The sequence below is a fragment of the Zalophus californianus genome, chromosome X, assembly GCF_009762305.2.
Source record: "Zalophus californianus isolate mZalCal1 chromosome X, mZalCal1.pri.v2, whole genome shotgun sequence".
In the NCBI taxonomy this organism is placed as follows: Eukaryota; Metazoa; Chordata; class Mammalia; order Carnivora; family Otariidae; genus Zalophus; species Zalophus californianus.
In genome coordinates, this window is record NC_045612.1 from 86454690 (window position 1) to 86474210 (window position 19521).

General features: G+C 44.7%; 1 protein-coding gene across 4 annotated transcripts in view; it reads right to left on the reverse strand.

Moving 5' to 3' along the window:
* Window positions 1-5232: 5232 nt before the first annotated feature.
* The window catches only part of CLCN5 (chloride voltage-gated channel 5), a 152447-nt gene continuing 138158 nt past the window's right edge, over window positions 5233-19521 (reverse strand). For all 4 annotated transcript variants that reach the window (XM_027608571.2, XM_027608573.1, XM_027608574.1 and 1 more), the window contains 9 exons: window positions 19070-19257; window positions 15955-16077; window positions 14881-15087; window positions 11966-12046; window positions 11180-11722; window positions 9158-9344; window positions 7540-7938; window positions 7163-7379; window positions 5233-5882 (listed from right to left, as the gene is read on the reverse strand). In XM_027608571.2, the coding sequence (XP_027464372.1) occupies window positions 5792-5882; window positions 7163-7379; window positions 7540-7938; window positions 9158-9344; window positions 11180-11722; window positions 11966-12046; window positions 14881-15087; window positions 15955-16077; window positions 19070-19257 (2036 nt within the window). In that variant the 3' untranslated portion in view covers window positions 5233-5791. The remainder of the gene's footprint in view (window positions 5883-7162; window positions 7380-7539; window positions 7939-9157; window positions 9345-11179; window positions 11723-11965; window positions 12047-14880; window positions 15088-15954; window positions 16078-19069; window positions 19258-19521) is intronic.

The window sequence follows — 19521 nt, forward strand, 5'->3', positions numbered from 1 at the left end:
GAGTACTGAAAAGGCAGGGCAAAGGGGGAGAAAGGAGGGAGAAAGGGGCTGACGTGAAATGGAGAAGGGAAATGAGCAATCTTAAAGGACCGTGTATTCTGAGGTACACTCAATGTGACCAGACTGAACATTCCCACCCTGATAAAACCATCTCAGGCCACTCCCTTGTCCCCATGTGGCCAGATGGCATTTCACTCACCAAATCCTAGGCTGCCTTTGACTTTCAACAGATTTGGACTAGTAGATAATCAGGTTTAGCAACGAGCACTTCATATGTCTGCCTTGAGATGCTCAAGCCCTCAACGCTCTCAACAACCCCGCCACCCCGCCCCGCCCCGGCCTTGGCCCCGCCCCAGCCTTGGCCCCGCCCCGGCCTTGGCCCCGCCCCGGCTTTGGCCCCGCCGGCGGAGCAAAGCCCTGTCTGGCCCATCGGCTCAGAAGTGTCTTCCATTCTCTGTTCTCAGAATGATGTTGTCCCTCCCCCAAGGTCCACATTCAAGACAACATGCCTGTTAACAACTGAGAAAAAATTGGAATTGGGATGGGGGGAGGAAGAGGAGAGAGAAGGAGAGGCAGAGATCACTGTTTTTAAACCTTCATATTTTTATACCATCGTATGCTGTTTCTCCCTTTATAATAAAAGGCCAAACTTTAGGCAAGGCATTGATTCAGTGAGTGCACACAGAGGCTGAAGACCCTTTGGCAGGAACTGAGAGGTAGGAAGTTATGACTGTGGGACTGGGCAGGGGGACCTCATAGGTCCCATCCAAGAAATGCAAACTCTGCACATCACAGACTTTCTTTCTTGGGTGAGTTGGCAAAATCGGACTACGCAGTGGAAAAAGCAATTTCGTTCCCTACATCGCTTCAAAACTTTGCCCAGATCCAGATGTTCAGAAGTGAGACTGCGGCCAGCAAACATTTGTGGAGTAACGTGAAGTTGCTAACACCTACTATTCCAAGAACTTCTCTCCTTGGAGCGAACAACCGAAACTGAGGCAGAGCAAAGCCGGAGTGGTCGCCACGGGACCATTGCATTAAATTTCCCTGTAAGTTTACACAGTTCCCTGAGCTCTGATCTGAGAAGCCCTCACCTTTCTTTTCTTTCTAATACATAATAAGTATATTCTAGGGAGGCTAAAATGTAGATTTAAAAAAAAATTCAAGACAATCTACCTAAAGCTTATCATTTAGGCAATCGCACGTAGTAGCTGGCCTCCTTCCTGAGCAGATGTCTGGTCACGGGTCAGCCCTCGAGAGTACAAGTGGACTGCCTCCAGCCGAATGTGGCTTTGAGCCTCTCCTCTGCTTGCAAACCCTGGTCTCTGAAAGACTACTTGACTTGCTCTCTACCTGAGGCACATGATCAGACGGTTTATAAATGCCAGGTTGTATGGCGTGGGGCGCAGGATGGCCTTCCTCCTGCCATCTTGCAAAAACTCAGACACATTCTTACTAGGGCTTCTCCACTGCCACATCTTCCAATTCTCTCTCCAGAGGGAGTCCAGGCAAACCCAGAGGTGGTTAAGCAAGTTCAGACCACATATTTAGACATGTTTTTTTTTTTTTTTTAAGAACTGAATATCCTACTTCCCATTTAATTTCTAAATCTCTAGTTTTTCTCGGGGTTTTCAAGAGCTCAATACTCTGTGCACCACCCTAAAAAAATGTTCTCCTGCTTTCTCTGAACTGATCGGTAGCAATGTGGCCAGTCCTCAGTAAGCACTTTGGCAGTACAAAACACACTGGCCGTTTCAGATTCTCAATATCATCTTCACTACCATCATTAAAAACCCAACTTCAAAAATTGCACTCCTCGTGATTTATTTAAAAAAAAAAAAAAGATACTGTGGGGTAACAAGTTCACCTTCCCATTCATCACCTCACAAAACAAACCAAGATTGAGACCCCAACCGGGATAGGCGACTCAAATACTTAAAACGTATACCATGTTCTCGATTACTTTGCATGATGGACTCTATTGCATGACAAGTTTTTAAAAACATATTTGCTCCCCCCACACCTGAATGAGTTCGTAACATCGTGGTTAAGGGGCGCCTGGGTGGCTCAGTCGGTTAAGCGTCCGACTCTTGAATTCGGCTCAGGTCACGATCTCGGGGTTGTGAGGGGTCGTGCGATCGAGCCCCGCATCGGGCTCCAGGCTGGGCGTGGAGCCTGCTTAATATTCTCTCTCTCTCTGCCCCCCCCGCCCCTCCCCTCCTTTAAAAAAAAGATCATGGCTAAGAATTACTTCACAGCCTTAGACCACACTAAATCCCCATTACTTTATCTTTCTCATGTTCCAACGGAAATGGAGACTTGCTAGAGAAATTTATGCTGTGCTCTGCTCTTCCCGTAAGGGGTTCAGATTCCGCCTCTGATGTCAAAACAACTGAACCACTTTGCCGTTCAATCAGCAAATTAATCGTTTGCTCTGCCAGCTGGCAAATCCGAAGTGTCATCAATGTCAGATTATCCACCAGAGGATATCAGTTCTGCGGGTTATGCCACCTCTACTGCACAGCTGGTCTGAGCCAGAAGGAAGCTGGGGCCAGAAAAGAGGAGAGCGTCGGACTAAACATCCAAAAAGAAATGACCTTGACAGCGGCCATTAGTTTGCATTCTCGGTCCCTTGCTTCCTCCCTCCTGTGGTCTCACTGTGCATTAACTGTTTCGGCCTCTTTTAATTCTTTACATTGAAGATCTGACTCTACAAAGTATAGCAGCTAGACTTCTACAAACCTACCGACTCCCACTCTTCTCACGACTGGATGTGTCCCAGATCTTTCTCTTCCGCAAATCCTAAGTCTCTTGAAGCATGCACTGGCATTCTTTTGTAGATCCTTCCCTTGTGTCGGGCAATTTTCTTTTCTTAACGCCCAAACACACTGGTCGCAGATCATCTAGTCTTTTGCCATTGAGGTATGTGGCCACTTGAGGCTACCAACGGGCCTCCCTGTATCGGCTTTGTATGTTGGGTAAGTCTGTCCAACTGCTGAATTTGCAATGGCAGAAAGAACATTTTCCTTTGCCTGAAGACAAGAAACCCTTGAGTGTTAGGTGCTGAGCTAGCAGTCTAGCAGAGAGCTTTAGCCACAATTAGCCAACCTTTGGGCCAAACCATAGGATCAGACATCTAATGAATACCATACAGTATAGCTACTTCTAGCCTATGTGTTACAAGGATTCCTGAGAAGCTGAGGTTAATGAATGAGATTTATCAGGAGTGAGGTATCAAAAGGATATTATTCTCTGGAGGGCCAATCGGTGCTTAGCATCTGGAAAGTATACCTTGGCACAGTGTTATCTGATTTCTCAAATTAATTCTCTGAAGTAGCACCTTAACACTGGCTCATCTGTCTGAAATCAAAAACAGAGCCTAGAAGAAACACAAAGGCAAACTTAGACGCCCTCCATATCGCCGCTGCACTATGAAATGCGACCAAACCTTTGTCATCAAATACCAGAAATACTGACGCTTCCTGTTTTGCAAACTTTAGCTGGACGGCTAATAAGAAAAGATAGGTAGTGAACCAGAAATATACAGATAAGAATGACTCCTGCACAATACACAGGGGCGGTCCGGCCCAGGGCCTCATCCCATATGAGGAAATCAGTGGCATGGAAGGGACAAAAGACATAGAGTGACTGAGTCATGACTCTAAGAGAAGACAACCTAGAGAGCTTTTTTCTCTTTCACTAAAATGTTAACGTGATAAACTTAAAAAAAAAAAAAAAAGAAAAGAAACGAAACTCTGGTGAGTGCCTTGATATTTGAAAGATAAAAATCAATACAAGCCTTGGCTACCCAGGTCTGGGCAATGAAAGATCTTCAGATTTTGGAAAAATAAGAACTAGGGGTAAAAAAAAAAAAAAAAAAAAATCCTAGATTCAGGGCTCAGCAACTTGTAAGATGAGGCACCCTGAGGTGTTCGGGGAGGGGAGGCGGGGGCGGGGGAGGATACGCTGAGCGATTGCTGGTTCCAGGCTGGAAGGATGGCGCCAAGTGCAGGGGGACAGACCTGTAGAACAGGAAAGGCTGAACTCACAGCCCTGCAGTTGAGTCTCGCTGCTACGGGCACTGGGCATCGGCACAGAAAGGGAGGGAGGCCTGGCAGCAGCAACTGGGCGAGAGAGCAAAGCAAATGGCTGTGTGTTACCTCAGGGGTCCATGTGTGCCAGAAGGTTGCTGAGCCCCGGTTTACAATTTAACTAGCCCCGGGAGTTATTTCTTGAGAGAGGAATGATTAACCAGGCATGGCGCTCAATCCCAAAGAGAGGAGTCGGGACTGAGGAGTGGGAGGGGAAAAGAATGGAGGGGAACATGGGGGTGGGGGGCAGCCGCACATGGGGAAAACAACAGAAAATGAAACCGGGCGTCGGTCGGGATGACGGTGGTGGCGCTGTGATTCCACCAGCTGTCCCTATGGTGTGATGTTTTCTACTGCAGGAAAGGTGGTAGAAAATTGAGACAGGCACCTTTGCAATTGGATAAACAAGCACCTTTGGTGTCACCAGGCCTTGTCCACACCCCTGGGTCTTAGGATGGTTCTGCATTTTATTCAGAATTCTAACGAGCCTCAAGGGAGTGGCAGCTGCCTATCCTAATTCCAATGCCTCGAATAGATTTGAAAGTACCCCAAGCCTAAATTCATGTTCACAGGGACAACACTGGCCTGTTACATGTACTTAACACTGGGAGGAGGCACGAGTGCCCAATTATTTGAGTACTGGTGGTCTTTATGAAGGAATGCATGAGAATGCAGATTCAGCTCAGGATCTTCCCTGGTTTATCAGTACACAGTCTAGACTTGGTTCCCTTTACTATTCTTACATATTCCAGAAGCCTAAAGCACCATCACTCATGGAGGTGGCATCTGGGTAAGAGAATTAGTTGGGACCTCACCAAAAAATGTGAAATTCCTTGTCATTGACTTTGCTTAGAACTTTACTAATCATTCATTCCAAGGAAGCTGGAGAAATCATTCCTTGCTACTAACAAATTCATGGTGAAGTCCTTGTCTACCAGCTAACAAATACCATCGGGAAAATTGCCCTTTTTGCAGACAAGGAGAAAGTTCCATAACTTATCTTTGTGCACTTCAAAAGAGTACCAGGAACAAGCAAGCTATAAAAGTCAACCTCTCTAAATTCGTTTAGAGAAGGTTAACCAAAGCAGCATTGTCTTATAATCAGATATTAAAATTAACATACACGTACACACACACAAACTAATAATGCTAAATATTGTAACAGGAACAAGATAACATTTGAACTGAATTTTCACAGTCTGGAAAACACCATTACTATTTTCCTTCTGGCCTTCCTTTCTGTGGTTGGAAAAGCAAAGCCCCTTAGTTTACACTTCATCTTCCACCAATGACAGTTAAGAGTCCAAAAAAGTGACTTTTTCATGAGTTTCCTGCAGGCTATAGGTCAGGACGGTTGGAATTTTTCTTGCATAGTTTTCAGTGATTGCATATTGGCTAACAATTATGTTTTAAATTAAAAAAAAAATTTAAGAAGAATCAAACCAGAGCAATCTCACTGACTCTTTCACGAAATCTTCCTAATGCAGTGTCACAGAAGCCTAACTGTATTTTCTCCTAAAGAGAAGATTAAATTCCAGAGATTATGTAGTGCAACCGGTTAACTTATAGGAAAGAGACAACACACTAATATAACTTCACCCTCCAAATATGGGAAATGTGTTTTGGGTACCCAGTTAACAAAATACATCCATGGTCTGCAATGTCCTTCCTGTTTTATATCCAAGCACAACCCTGTGATTCTAGTTGAAGAGAATGGAGTCAGGATCTTGGTTTGCCATCTGTGCTATATGCTTTAACACGTCCTTTTTGGTAATGATTCCGAGCAACCGCCTGAAAGACAAAACGAGACAACAAAACAAAAATAAGCCCATGGTTAACATCCTGCGAGGGGACGCTTTTCCGCCCCAGTCCTTTGCAACTCTGTCTTCAACGGTGTCTGCGCATACAGCATGAGGTGCTAGCAGGACCAGGTGACATGCGCCAGGCGAACGGGACTGGGCATGGGTCCCCAGACAGGCAGCCAGTATTTCTACCTCGGGTCTCGCATCCTGCTACTTCTTGTGGCTTAAGTATTCCCTATATGTCTGAATCTTCTCGTTTGCCACCCAGTTCAAGCGCTCCTCTTCCAGAACGCCTCCCCTGATCCTGCGGGCCAGCAGTGACTGTGTCCTCCTGGCAGCAACGGCCTGACCTGTGCCTTTGTCCTGTCTGCTGTCGTGTGACACGGGCTCATGTGATCTCAGATTCCCTATGACACTGTGCGCTCCTTGAGCAGGGAGAAGGGCCTTATTCCTTTTTTGTGTCTCCTTGGCGTCTAGTGGAATACCTTCTTGCACGAAATAGGGGATTTGGTAAATGCTGAATGAATCAGTTAGGGAAAGTCCCCTTGCTGATTCAAATCCTGCAAGACATCTGTTACAACATTTATAAATTGTAGAGAGTGAAATTCTTACATAATTGCTGGATTAACATAGCATGCTTAGAAAAAAAAAAAAATCCACCCTCCTCCGCCACCTCCCTTCTTTTCCAATAAAAATAGCAGGGCTTCCTTTACTGCATAAGAAATGTCCCGGGGGGGGGGGGGGAATTTTTTTTAATTAAGAAAAAAATAAAATAAAGAAATGTCCCAGAAAGAAAGAGCCTTGGCCTTGAGAGTCGGAAGACTTGTGTCTAAAGCCTACCTCTACTATATATTAATGGGGGGCCCTTGTGCAGATCTTCAAACCTCACCAAAACTTGCTTTTCTCATCCTCAAATAATAATAACAAAGGTACTAAAAGGACCAAATACTATATATACATATAGTATGTAATACCATCATAACTTCAGTGCTGTCTGTTCAAGAGGACACAGCCGTTTCCTTTGCGGGGGAGGAACTGCATTATTTACAATGTGCAGCAAGCAGTTCCCATCTCTCAAACACACTTTTCCCCCCAAACCCCTTTTCCGTTAATTATGACAATAAAAGAAACACATCCATCTTCATCACGGAGCTTCAGGAAGGCCTGTAAGTGCTACTAACATTCAAATGAATTGGGTTCTTCTCTCTTTCTCTCTCTACGGTCTCCTTCCTCCCACAACCCAACACGCCTCCCCCAAGGAGCCCTCACCCGTTGTGTGTCACCAGGCACTGCCGCAGTCCCAGCTTGCGGAAGATGTCCACAACAATCTCCATGGGCGTGAGGTCAGTCACAGTGAAGGGGCTGAGATCCAGGATGTTCCGGAGCTTTAGGGTGGGCGGGGTGTAGGGCGGCATGGGAGGAGAATGTTCGGTGAAATAAATGATGGACGTGCTCACAACCCCATCCTGTTTTTTTCGAGCATTTTCTATGTGAGAAGTAGAAAAAAAAAAAAAGTTGAAAATGGAAATGCTTGTTCTATCTTGAGGGCCCCTAACTCATCCCGTCCTCCCTCTGTCTTCCCCCCTTTGACACATATTGATTTATTTCCACAGCGGATCCCATGATCCTCTTTCGGAAATCCTTACCAATGGAAATAATGAGATCTCTCCGGAGGACAAAACCCACAAGTCTTTGGGACTCCCGGGACACCACCACTGGGAAGCCACTGTAAGTGGTTTCACTGATGATGGTCTCTACATCTTCCACGGTCATACTGTCCTGAGTAAGGACAGTCAATAAAGGATCATTTCTTCGGGGTTTCATCACATCCATTGCCAGGGTCTTATGGGCAAACTCTTCTTTGGCTTCAAGAAAGGGGTAACCGTTGAGACGAATGTGGGCATCGTAGATGCCCTCTCGCCCAAGAGCGTCTGCCACCCACTTGCTTGTCATGGCTGCAGCCATCAGAGGCACAATGTACTCCAAGCCCCCCGTTAGTTCAAACATTATGACAACAAGGGAAACAGTCATCCGGGTCACCCCACCTGCAAAGAAACAGATACAGGCCACTGAAAACAGGAAAAGTTCAGACTCATGCCAGATAAGGGCCTGCGACAGACCCCCATCCAGGGAAAGCTTACTTACCAGAAACACTGCTAAGATGGGGGCTCCCCTGTAACTGCAACTGCATTACAGCCAGTTTATAATGGACATGAGTCACATTTCTCAAAATAACATCTACAGAAGCGCAAGAGGCCTTCTGCATTTTTCTCCTTTTGTTTCTTACTCGTGCACTGCTTTCTCCCCCCCTAATTATAAAGGTCATTGCAGAAGATACCCACAATTGGTGTAACACTACTGAGACGAGAGGCTCTCTGGAACGTACAGGCCATTGTGGAAAAGTCAGAACACATTGCTTTAAAGTCTTTAAAAGACGGGGCGGGCGCCTGGGTGGCTCAGTCGGTTAAGTGTCTGCCTTCGGCTCAGGTCATGATCCCAGGGTCCTGGGATTGAGCCCCGCATCGGGTTCCCTGCTCAGCAGGGAGCCTGCTTCTCCCTCTGCCTTTCCCCCCTGGCTTGTGCTCTGCTCACTCTCTCTCACAAATAAATAAAGTCTTTTTTAAAAAATTAAAGTCTATAAAAGAAAGTCATTACCCATAAGCTCACTGCCTAGAACTAAGCAGAGTGAAAATTTTTAATGACTTTTTCAAGTTTTTCACTACATAAAAATGTATGTTTTTATGTAGGTGAGCTCTTATTACACGTTTAATTCCCCACTGTGCTCCCCTCCCCCCACTTTATGTCAGAAACATCTTGGATATTATCACAAATTTATTTAACATTATATTTAAAGATGTTAAGTATCAGCAACACATTTAATAGCTACATAGAATAACATTACAAGGTTATACGGACCATAATCCACTGAACCAGTCCCTTCCTGTGCATATTTAAGTTGATTCCAATTTCTTGCTATCATAAATAATCCTGTGATGAACACTCTTGGGCAGATACCTTCTCCACGTTTCTGATCATTTCCTTAGTATGATGAAATTTGAGAGTAAAATTGCTCCCCAAAGGGAGGAATGTAGCTATATGATAAAGAATGCTTCCAAAGCACTTGAAAAATGGCAAACCCAAAAGGAAACGGATGGTCATTTAAAAAAAATAAATCAATCTGCAGTCAACTGTGTTTCATATCATGCTTCTTCATGATGTCACCTGGGTGGCAACTTCTTCAAACCCAATGCAGACACCACTCACCCAAGCAGGCTGCAGCCCCAACCATCGCATACAGGCCGGGGGTGATGCAATCCGCTCCCTGGCTACACCAGCTGTTGAAGATGGCCCAGTCATGGTGGTAATAAGCCAGCTGTTCCATCCCCACTCCCAAAAGTCGACCTGCTATAGCACCAACAGCCATGCTGGGGATAAACAAGCCAGAAGGGATCTGCAAAGAGAAAGCAACGGGTGCTTAGGGAGGAATGATGCGCCCGCCTGGCACGTGGTAAGGGCTAGAGGACTGACCCTCTGCGAAGCGAACAGGCCAAATGACAATTTAACTATGCACTATGCTAGCAAGTGGCCGTAAAGACTTGTGTAACGCTACAGGGGCTAGAGGTTCTCTGGGACGTGCAGGCAAGGACGACTGCAGAGAAGCTTACCCTGATCCGGGGTCCATCAGGCAAGAACCTGAATTCTCCAGACCAACACAGAACTGGAGGCAGAAATTAAGCCTTTCCCAAAGAAAAAGGAAAATAGATGGAGTTTCTCATATATGCAGACATGTTCCCCAATTCTGAATTCTTAGCAACAATTCCCCTCTATTGACTATATACCATGTTCTATGCTGGATACTCAACTGACAGGATTCCCTGAGTTCTTGACAACTACCCCTGGGGGGACAGGCATTAGGATTACCCAATCACAAAGAACTCAAGGTTCAGGGAGGTGAAGTAACTCACCCAAGGTCAGGATACAGTAAATACCAGTGCTGGGGATGAAACGCAATGCTCCTAACCACTCCCATATACTGAATCTTAACCTACTGCTCGCATTAAAAGTATTGTACATGAAGTTACATTTTATTTTGTAATGGTATAAAGAAAGACGAAATGATGACATTTTTTAAATGAGGTAGTAACTGTGGTTGCGTGACTATCCAAAACAAAAAAAACCCACTGCCACCACCACCAAAAGACCCTCTCATCAGTCTCCCGCTCTATTTCCTGACTCCTGGGATATATACAGTGAATTCTCAATGTTCTGTGTGAAGGGAGGGAAATGATGACAAGGACAAAATAAAACAGCAGATTATTTTTAAATAGGCTGTGTTTGATTGTGGAATACATATGAATCTGGGTGGGTCCGATGGTCTGAACATTCACTTTAAAGGAAAGAACGAAGCCACAACGGGGAAAAAAAAAAATCACTCAAGAAGCACTGTAAAACCTTCCAGGGTGTTGAGGAGGATGCGTATCAATTCGGAGACTATAGTACCGGCTAAACTGAGCTGTGGAGTCTTTTCTGGTTCAAATCTCCATTTCCCTAGAGAACAGAGGGAACTAACTTGGTAGGTGGGTGCTAAAGAAAAGACAAACAAATAACCTAGGGAGGAGGAAGAAAATACCTCAACGAATGTTCCTTTCTGATTTCTTCTGAAACATGGAAATGGTAACAGGTACCGAAAATAAAAGATGCTGGCCCGACATCTGCTTCTGACAGTTGCACTATTAACTTGGGATCACCTGTGAAGTTCCTGCTACTTGGGCACTGATGACAATGGTATAGAATGCATTTAGCGCCACACTGGGCCAAACCGTAGGACACTGCCATCTTAGGGTCAAAATGGTTGAATAATGGCTACTTCATTTGGTTCAACTTGATATTTTGCTCTATTGGCAAACTCTAAAGCCACCCTATAATGACCAAAAATGTGGTGGTCAGACATTGTTTTAATACAAAATGTGCATGAATAAATACCTCACCATCCCTTTTGAGGGGCAAAATCTGTTTTCCTCTGGAAAGGAGAACACACTTCTCCTTAAATCTCATCACTGAGGTTTGCATGTGGCCTAAAACTAGGCTTGGATGATGTTTGGTAGAGGTACAACTGTCTAGGAAGTTATGAGGACACGTGGGGGGGGGGCTTCTGAGGGTGGGGGATAATGCTACATGAAGCTGGAAATGCCACATGAGCTTTGAAGATTGTATGGTGTCTTGGCTTTGCCCCCCAAAACCCACAGCCACACATCTACCCACCAAGTATCAAAAGGATGTGCTCACCTTCATGCCAAAGGTGAATATGGTGATGACAATTTTCAGTATGAGTGTCAAGGCCAGCTGCCACATGGCACTGTAGACTCCCACACCAGCTGGTCTGTCGGGCAGCTCTCCCCCCTTGCTTGTGTTGAAACGGTTCTCATAATCACAGAGCTTGGAGGAGTCCAGCAGGCCACAGTCATTGAACAGCTCAGAAATGAGCTCACTTGTGCTCATGCGTGTGTATTCGTTGGGGAAAGCCAGGATGGCAGTGATGGCTGTCACAACGAGTACCTCCACGACAGGGTACCTGCCCAGCTGAGTGGTCTTACGCTTCCGACACCAGGCAATGTTGGTGCGGATAAACAAAGCTCCCCACAGACCACCAAATATGCCCAGCAGAATGAAGGGCACGAGCTCAAAGAGATGCCAGGGGGTGTGAAACTCCACATAAAATAGAACCAGGCGGCTGTTGCCAAAGGGATTGATGGAACGTAGAGTAAAAGCTGCCACCAAGGCAGCAAAGAATGAGCGCCACAGTGTTTTGAGGGGGAAATAGTAGCTGACCTGGAAGAAAGAAGGTGAGAAAGCAAACGTAAACCAGGATGCAGAAACAGTTTCAGGTGAACAGTCGCTGCTGCAGTTCTGTGAGGACCGAAGAACTGCCCAGAGAGCACTGGTCACACGGTAAATGGTAACCCGCTGAGTCGGGCGGAGCACTGCCGGTCCGCAATGTCCCATAGACACCGGCCAGGATTCCTGACACGAAAGCAACACACACATATTCCAGAGACAGAAAATAGTAGTTACCTCTTCTAGGCTGAATAACACCCCGCCGATTGGTGCCCCAAAGGCTACAGATACACCAGCTGCTGCTGCAGCCGACAAGACCTACAATCCAAAACTCAAAATTAGTGTTGGAATAATGACACCCTTCTACCGTCGATCACGTTTTAAAAAAGGAATGTTAGTGTTTACTAAACATTTAAAAAAAAAAAAACCAACTATACATGCTCCATATCCAGTTGATCAAAAATGAAGTTCAATTCATATTTACTTATTTTGAGAGCAAACGTTGCAGGCTACATTTCAAATGCATGGTTCAAATGCTGGAACAGGTAGAGGGTCTTTCCTGTGTAATTAATCCAGGCATGTACTTTGTTCCGAATCATTCCCCTCATCCCCAGTACTCTCAATTCATTAACTGAACTTGAGTCTGTAGCCCTATTAACCACCTAAATGAAGTCTTTTCAGTGATATATTTACATAGCGCTTTCTTTATTAAGGAATGCTTTTTAAATGAGATTTTAGAGAAGGCTGTCATGATACAAAACTGAAGCAACAATTGGCTCACAGCTACTCAGGAGCTGCAAATATTCATACAACGGGTAGCTGGGGGTTCCTGTACTCTGTGCCCCTCTCGGTGCCTGGTGACCGGTGGAAACAGAAATAGGGAGCAAACTAGAAGCAACGAGAAGCAAGGGGATAGACTCTGAAGGGAAGAGAAGACCCAAGTGTGTTTCGGTGAGGCAAGGAAAAGGGCTAGGTGGGAGAGGAAGAGGAAGGGGAAGAAGCTGTCAGAGGGAAATAAAAAAGGACAAGGAGGTAGAGGAAGAGAGCGAGTTTAGCTCAACCTCAGTATGCAGGCACACTCATGCGCATGGAGAACATGCATGACCAACACCCCAGAATTAACAGAAGGATAAAGTCCTTTCATTGGATTCTGGTTGCTGTGGAGTGACACGTGATTTGTGGTAGTAAGGAAATTTTTAAAAGAAAGTTCAATGAAAACGAAGAGCTTCTGAAGAATAAAGTGGTTCTTGGCAAAATAAATAGGCAGGTTTCCCTGGGAGCGCAGGATGGCCCAGGAAAATGAAGGGGAGGAAGGAGTGAGGTCTCCGGGGCTAGCCTGGGAGGACTTCGAAATTTGTGCCTATATACTGGCTTTCATCTGAGAAGAACGAGGACAGTCAAACAAGAGGATCTCAGTGACTCTTTAGGATGAATTATGAGGAAAAAGAAAGAACCGTGATGGCGGGTTTGCTTCAAGTTTTTGCTGACAGAGTGGAGTCTGTCTATGCCCTTCCTTCTCAAATCTGTAATCTCAACCATCTGCGCACTTTGACAAGGCCCTGGGACACAAAAGGGTTGCTGCCGATGGTGAGAAGGACAGGAAAAAATAACTGGAAAGTCTAAATAAACCATAGGAAGTGAACTCAAGATGCAAATATTCACGAGTCTAGTTAGAGAAATACAGGACACCTATACAGGGAAACAGCCCGAACTCCCCTCTCATTTTATAAGGAACTGTCTGAACAAAAATGCCAATTTTATGGAATGAAAGAAACCGGCAATCTATAGTTTCGAAGTCCCCCTACCCACGCAAAACCAGCAAGAATCAACACTCTACTCTTGCCAGCTAAACTGGTTTTTTCATCTCTTTAGCTTCTGTTGTACCTTATTCCCATCTAACAACCTCATCAGTTTCACACTGCCTTTATGCCCCACTGCCATTTGACGGGTAGCTAAACAATCGACTCCAACTTCCCTCTCCCTTTCCTGCTAACCTTCCTCTCCTGCCAGGAACTTTCCCCCTTGAACTATCAAAATGGATTCCATATTTGAAATCTCAACATTTTTGAGTTTCCTTCTGGGCCTTATGGTTTGGTTTGGTTTGTTTTCTGAATAAATCACTGGGTTCCAATTTTGTGAAAAATCCGTTCTAATGAAATGACCTTGGCCTTGACCCATTTCCTATGTGATTTCTGTGTAATTCAAGGAAAACGGAGCAAGAACCATTGTTTTCTTAAATCCTTAATTATAGCAGGATAAAAGTAACCAATGACCCGGGACAGTTCTAAAAACTGTTCTTCCTCCGCAAAATGATACACATTAAGAACCGCATGAACGTGAGAACAGCTACAGAGATGCGGTGGGGGGGCTGTTAGCAGGGTTGAGGCAGAAGGCAGACAGAAATCCTATACACAGAGAAACTCATTCAGTGTGGCATTAAGGTAGAAATAAAAGATGGAAAAGCTGGTACCTGAAACACATGTGGAGCTTATATTCGTTCACAGGAATAAATGACTTCTTTTAAAAATCTTCTCTTATTTTTGAAACTTATTTTGTTATAAAACAGCACAACTTGTATAGCGTGATATGTAATAAAGGTTATTAGAGTTAAAGTCCTTACTTCTCCCTCACTACCACCTCACTTTCCTGCTCACCACAGGTGGACATTTTCAACAGTTTGGAGTAAAACCACTTTCCAGACATTTTCTTTCTAGGTGCACATATACATACTTTTTAAAAAAACACTAACTGAGTTATTCTATACATGCATCATTCCAAAATTGGCTTTTAAAACTTAATGCTATTTTGTAGCCATCATTCCACGTCAATATACGTAAGGCTATCTTCTTTAACGACTGCCTAGTATTCTATAGTATGGCCAGAATATCGTTTATTCGATCGCTCCCCTGTTGATGGACCTTGCGATTGTTTCGTTTTACTGCGATACTGACAAATGCTGCACCGACCAGCCCCACACACATACCTTGGTTCCCACACACACTTGGGGTGTCCGTAGGAAAAATTCCTAGAAGTGGAACCACTGGGTCAAAGGGTATTTGTACTGACATTGGTCGAGTCCCCAGATCCTCATCCCTAAGATCGTACCACTTATGCTCACCAAAAAAGAGACAATTCGGGCCATCTGTCATTACCTCTCTGCGCTTGGCTTCATTCTTCCTGTATTTGTTGAAACAATGGCACAGGATGTTCCCACAGCAGCAAGCCACGTGCACCAGGGGGCCCTCTTTGCCCAGGCTCAAGCCAGATGACACGGCCAGCACCAGCGTGATGGTTTTGATAATCAGGGTCCACTTACCCAAATAGCCCCTAATAATAAAACCGCTCAAGATAGTTTTTATCTGCAGGTCAAACACAGAGAGATTGAATATAGACTAAGCAAGTAAACAAGGTTGGGAAGCAATAATCTGGACCTCATTATGGAAACTGCACCTTTCGAACAAGTGACATAGAAATGTTTGACCTACGTGACCCCAATTTGGGAGGGATCCCGAGAGCCCAAGAAAGCAAGAACTGTTCTTAAAGCTGTCAAGTTCCTTTCCCCACCCCCACCCCCCTGCCATGTGCTAGCTGGGCAAGGGAGTACTGCAAGCATGACAGTGTGTGTATATCGGAGAAGGGGAGGCAGAGTGGGAGGGTGTTTTCCTTACTTACATCCTTACAGGCCAGTAGAGCCTTGATTCTCTGCCAAAGAAATTTGTAACTATGACTTGGTCAGGAAACAGAGAGGGGCAAGGTCGTCTGGGTAACCTCAAATCTCAGTGGTTTCGGTCACTGTCAAGCAATCTAAGCCAAAAGTAGTTAGAAACAGGATTTCGGCCACCCTCCTTCTAAGCCCGAATCACATTATAGGAAATGTAGCAAAATAGTTTTATTTCTCCTGCTCGAACAAAGTTGACAATACCACTACTTTTTCCGGCCAGAAACCTGGGATCTACACTTGATCTCCTTGGGTAGGGAGCAGGGGTTGGCCTTCAAAGGGCCTGATTCCCCAGGAACCCGCAAGGGGGCTAGGAATCCACCCCTTTCGTGTCCAGGTGGCCCAGGCTGGGAGACTTGAGGGAAGATCTAGAGAGACCCCACATTTCCTCCGGGTCTGATCCTGTTTCATATTCGAATTGCAGGACAGGCTGGAATACCTATTAAAGGCTTTTAACCAGGAAGGATTCACTACTGTTAACCATTTATAAACCGTTTGAGAGACTCACCTCAGGAATTCCAGAGCCACAGGCGTAAGGCGCAAACACTTTGACAAGAGACACGGCAAGGAAGGCAAATAGGAGAGCCCAGAGGACGTACATGAAATAATTGACTATGTAGGCAAAGGCTCCCTGGAACAGGGGAAAAAGAAAGAAGCTTGTTTTAGCCCCGGCAGCCTCAGTGAGGCACGCAGCACTGAGGAGGAATAGGGTTTCGGGAGAGGGCCTCGGGAAGGGGAAAAACCTGTATCACATCGCTCAAAGGCGACCCCTGAAACTCTGTCAGCCCACTTGGCACTGAAAACGAGAGGCTTTGCTCCCCGCAAAGGAAAACTGACGCCAGCTGCTAAGGATGGACAAGAACGAAGAACAAACAAAACCCGAAGCAAACTCACATTCAATACGAGACCTCAGGCAGGTTCTGTGGTCAAACAGATCTGATTTTATGTCGATTTTATTAAGAGCCTGGAAAGCTCTCTTGCTGGAACGGCCGAACCTTGGCTACGCGTTTGAAGTGAAGACCAGCTCTACCTGCCCTGGTGTCAAATTCTCAAGGGGGTTATGGTGTCAAAAATTCCTGAACGCTTTTCTTCAAATACACAGTTCCGTTCTATAGGGAGTCACCACATCTTTGAGAGAATTTTGCTGTCACAGACTCAGCAAAAAGCAGATGCGAGTAGAAAGTTTCAGGCTCTGACCATAGAACAAAACCAGTGAGATGCCAGCTCATCCGAAGAATAAAACAGCAACAGCTCTTTTTAAAATGGAGAGAACATACTTGTGACACTGTCCTCCTAGGATAATCAAGTCTGCCAGAAAATAAATATAATTTTGACCACTAATAAGGAGTCACCAACATAAAGGGCTGGCAAATAGTTACATCTTAAAAAAAAAAAAAAGGCAATTTTGAACATTAGGAGATGATGCTTACTGATAAAAAGAGAAATTGAAACTCACTCGAATTACATGAAACACACAACTCACTGCACTTCTGGCTTCTTAAAATGTAAAACATTATTAAAATAATTCACTGACCTAAACAAGCAGAGCCAAACTGCTCAGGGTTTTTTTTTTTTTTCTCCTGAGTTATAGCTTTGACACAAGTTTTCCATTATTTTAATCCCTCAGAGGAATAAATAATTGCTCTCTCTTGGCCTTTCAAATGTAGCTAGGGAGGAAGAAGACTCCAGAAGCAGGAATCAAAGAGGGAGAGGGAGTGGAAAGGCAAGTAGCTAAAAGCGGCTAGGGCCAGAAACCTGGAGGCTAAGTTCTTGGCAGGAGAACTCTTAGAATCTAGAAGACTCTCCAGGCAAGGATTTCATTCATTAAAAAAAAAAAAAAAAAAAAAGACGGCCAGAGAAATGTGTCACTTGAGCAAATCTCAAGTTCCAGTTTGAAAGCCATAGTTGGAATACTTAAAAAAAACACATAAATGGCTATGACGGGGTAGCATGGGGGAGCCTTACAGGGATGGAACAATAGTTCTAGATCCTGATTGTGGTGGTATTACATAAATCTACATGTGTGATAAAACTGTAGAGAACTGCATACACACATACACATGCACATATACACACACACACATCTATGCACGTAAAGTTGGTGAAATAAAGTCTGTGGATCATATCCTTGTCTTGCTACTATCCTCTGGTCATAGAAGATGTCACCATTGGGGGAGGCTTGGGTGAAGGGTATGGGAGACCTCCCTTGCTGTGCAACCTCTTGTGAATCTATAATTACTTCAAAAATAAAAGAATAAAAAAAGGCAAGGGAATCTCTCTCTCTCTCTCTCTCACACACACACACACACACACACACACACACACACACACACACACATACACACACTCACCCTAAATTCCAGGGCTTCTCAAACTTTTCTACCCAAGTACTCCTAATCTAGGAGAGAGGGTAGGGGATAGGCTACTCAGGAGCAGAGCTGAAACAGAGATTGCTTTATCTTAATAAACATGGAAATTTTGCACCCCTTTGTAATTCAAGGTAGTTTTAGAAAAAAATATTCAAAACAAACCCCACTGATTTTCTGAGAAGGCACACAGCATTTATCTTGTGGTTTTTACCCACCCACTGGCACGCCAACTTTAGCCCAGTTGGAGAAGAACAGACCTAAACCCTCTCACACGTATGGTATGTACCTAACCCTTTTACGGAGCTCTTTGCCCCAGCCAATGTGTACAGTCATTTATGTACATAAACACTCTTATTTCTGACTTCACTATTTTCCTATCCTTCTTTTCCCTTGACCGTGTGTGTGTGCGCGCGCGCGCACGTGCACGTGCACATGCACACACCCCATTGCAAATCATCTGTGGACCAAAGTAGGAAAAAAATGCATTTTAAATGTATAAATATATATCCTAGCCTTGTCTCAGTCACTTTGCCAACAGAGTAAATGAGGAGTGAGCTGAGATGGTACCTGTTTTGGTTGGTGGAAGCCAGAAAGGAACTGGGAATTGAGAGCTGTTTTGTTCTGTCTTGTGTGTTTTTGTTTTTAGTAGGAGAGATCTAACAAACAGCTCAAGTGGTAACAGAGAGGGAAGGAACTGGAAAACAACGTTATCTTTACATTGAAAAATATCTGCTAGGAGACAAGGACAAATGAAAATATTGATTTATTCTCCAAAGAAGGCTACTGGCAATTTTATTCCTGCGTTTCTGTTATTTTCATATGGAATGTATCCTTATTTTTTTTAATGTACTAATGCAATGCTCAGGGGAAAATTACTTCTGGAGTGTATACAACAGACACATTTTTAAGCCACTCTGTCGTTGTTAGAAATTATAGCATCCCTGTTGGCTGGCTCTGACATTTTTACTGAAATTATTAGAGAAAGACAGATTCAATCACACCCCGTACTAATAGCTAAGGAGAAACACCGGGACTGTTTACCACGAGCAAAAACATGAAGTCACTGTGTAAAGCATCAAAGCGAGGGAAATAGGGTCGCACTTACACCACAGAGAAAGGCAGCTGGCGCTGGTCCCCCTTTCCATGAAGAGGAAAAGAGGGGCGCATTCCACAAGTGCCGGTGAGTACAGTATAAGAAATTCAGTCAACGTAAGAATAAAAGCCGGCGGTTTGGAAATCTTCACAATGCATTACCTCATCGGTGCTGATGATAAGCTGGGACCAGCTGTTCCACTCTGGGCATTTGTCTCTGTCTTCGAAGGTGACGTGGTCGGAGTTCCAGCAACAGTGCTCATGGTTAAACCAGAATCCCTCCGTGCATATGCCTTCTTTTAAGTCTGTCATCCAATGAGCAGAAATGTCTATCAAGCCAGCTAAGGAACCTGATTTGAGGCAAGGGAAGGGAAGGCCAAAGTTGTCAAGAGAAAACGAGGGAAATGGCAGCAAAATAATGGATGAGCCATAAACTTCCCGGCTCCGCCTGCAAACTCTTTCTGATGGTCTGTCTGCTTGATTTCCACCTATCACCTCCAAGAGATTTCGCCTGTCATTAAATGCCTATTCAAAATGGGGCACCTAGGTGGCTCAGTTGTTAAGTGTCTGCCTTTGGTTCAGGTCATGATCTTGGGGTCCTGGGATCGAGCCCC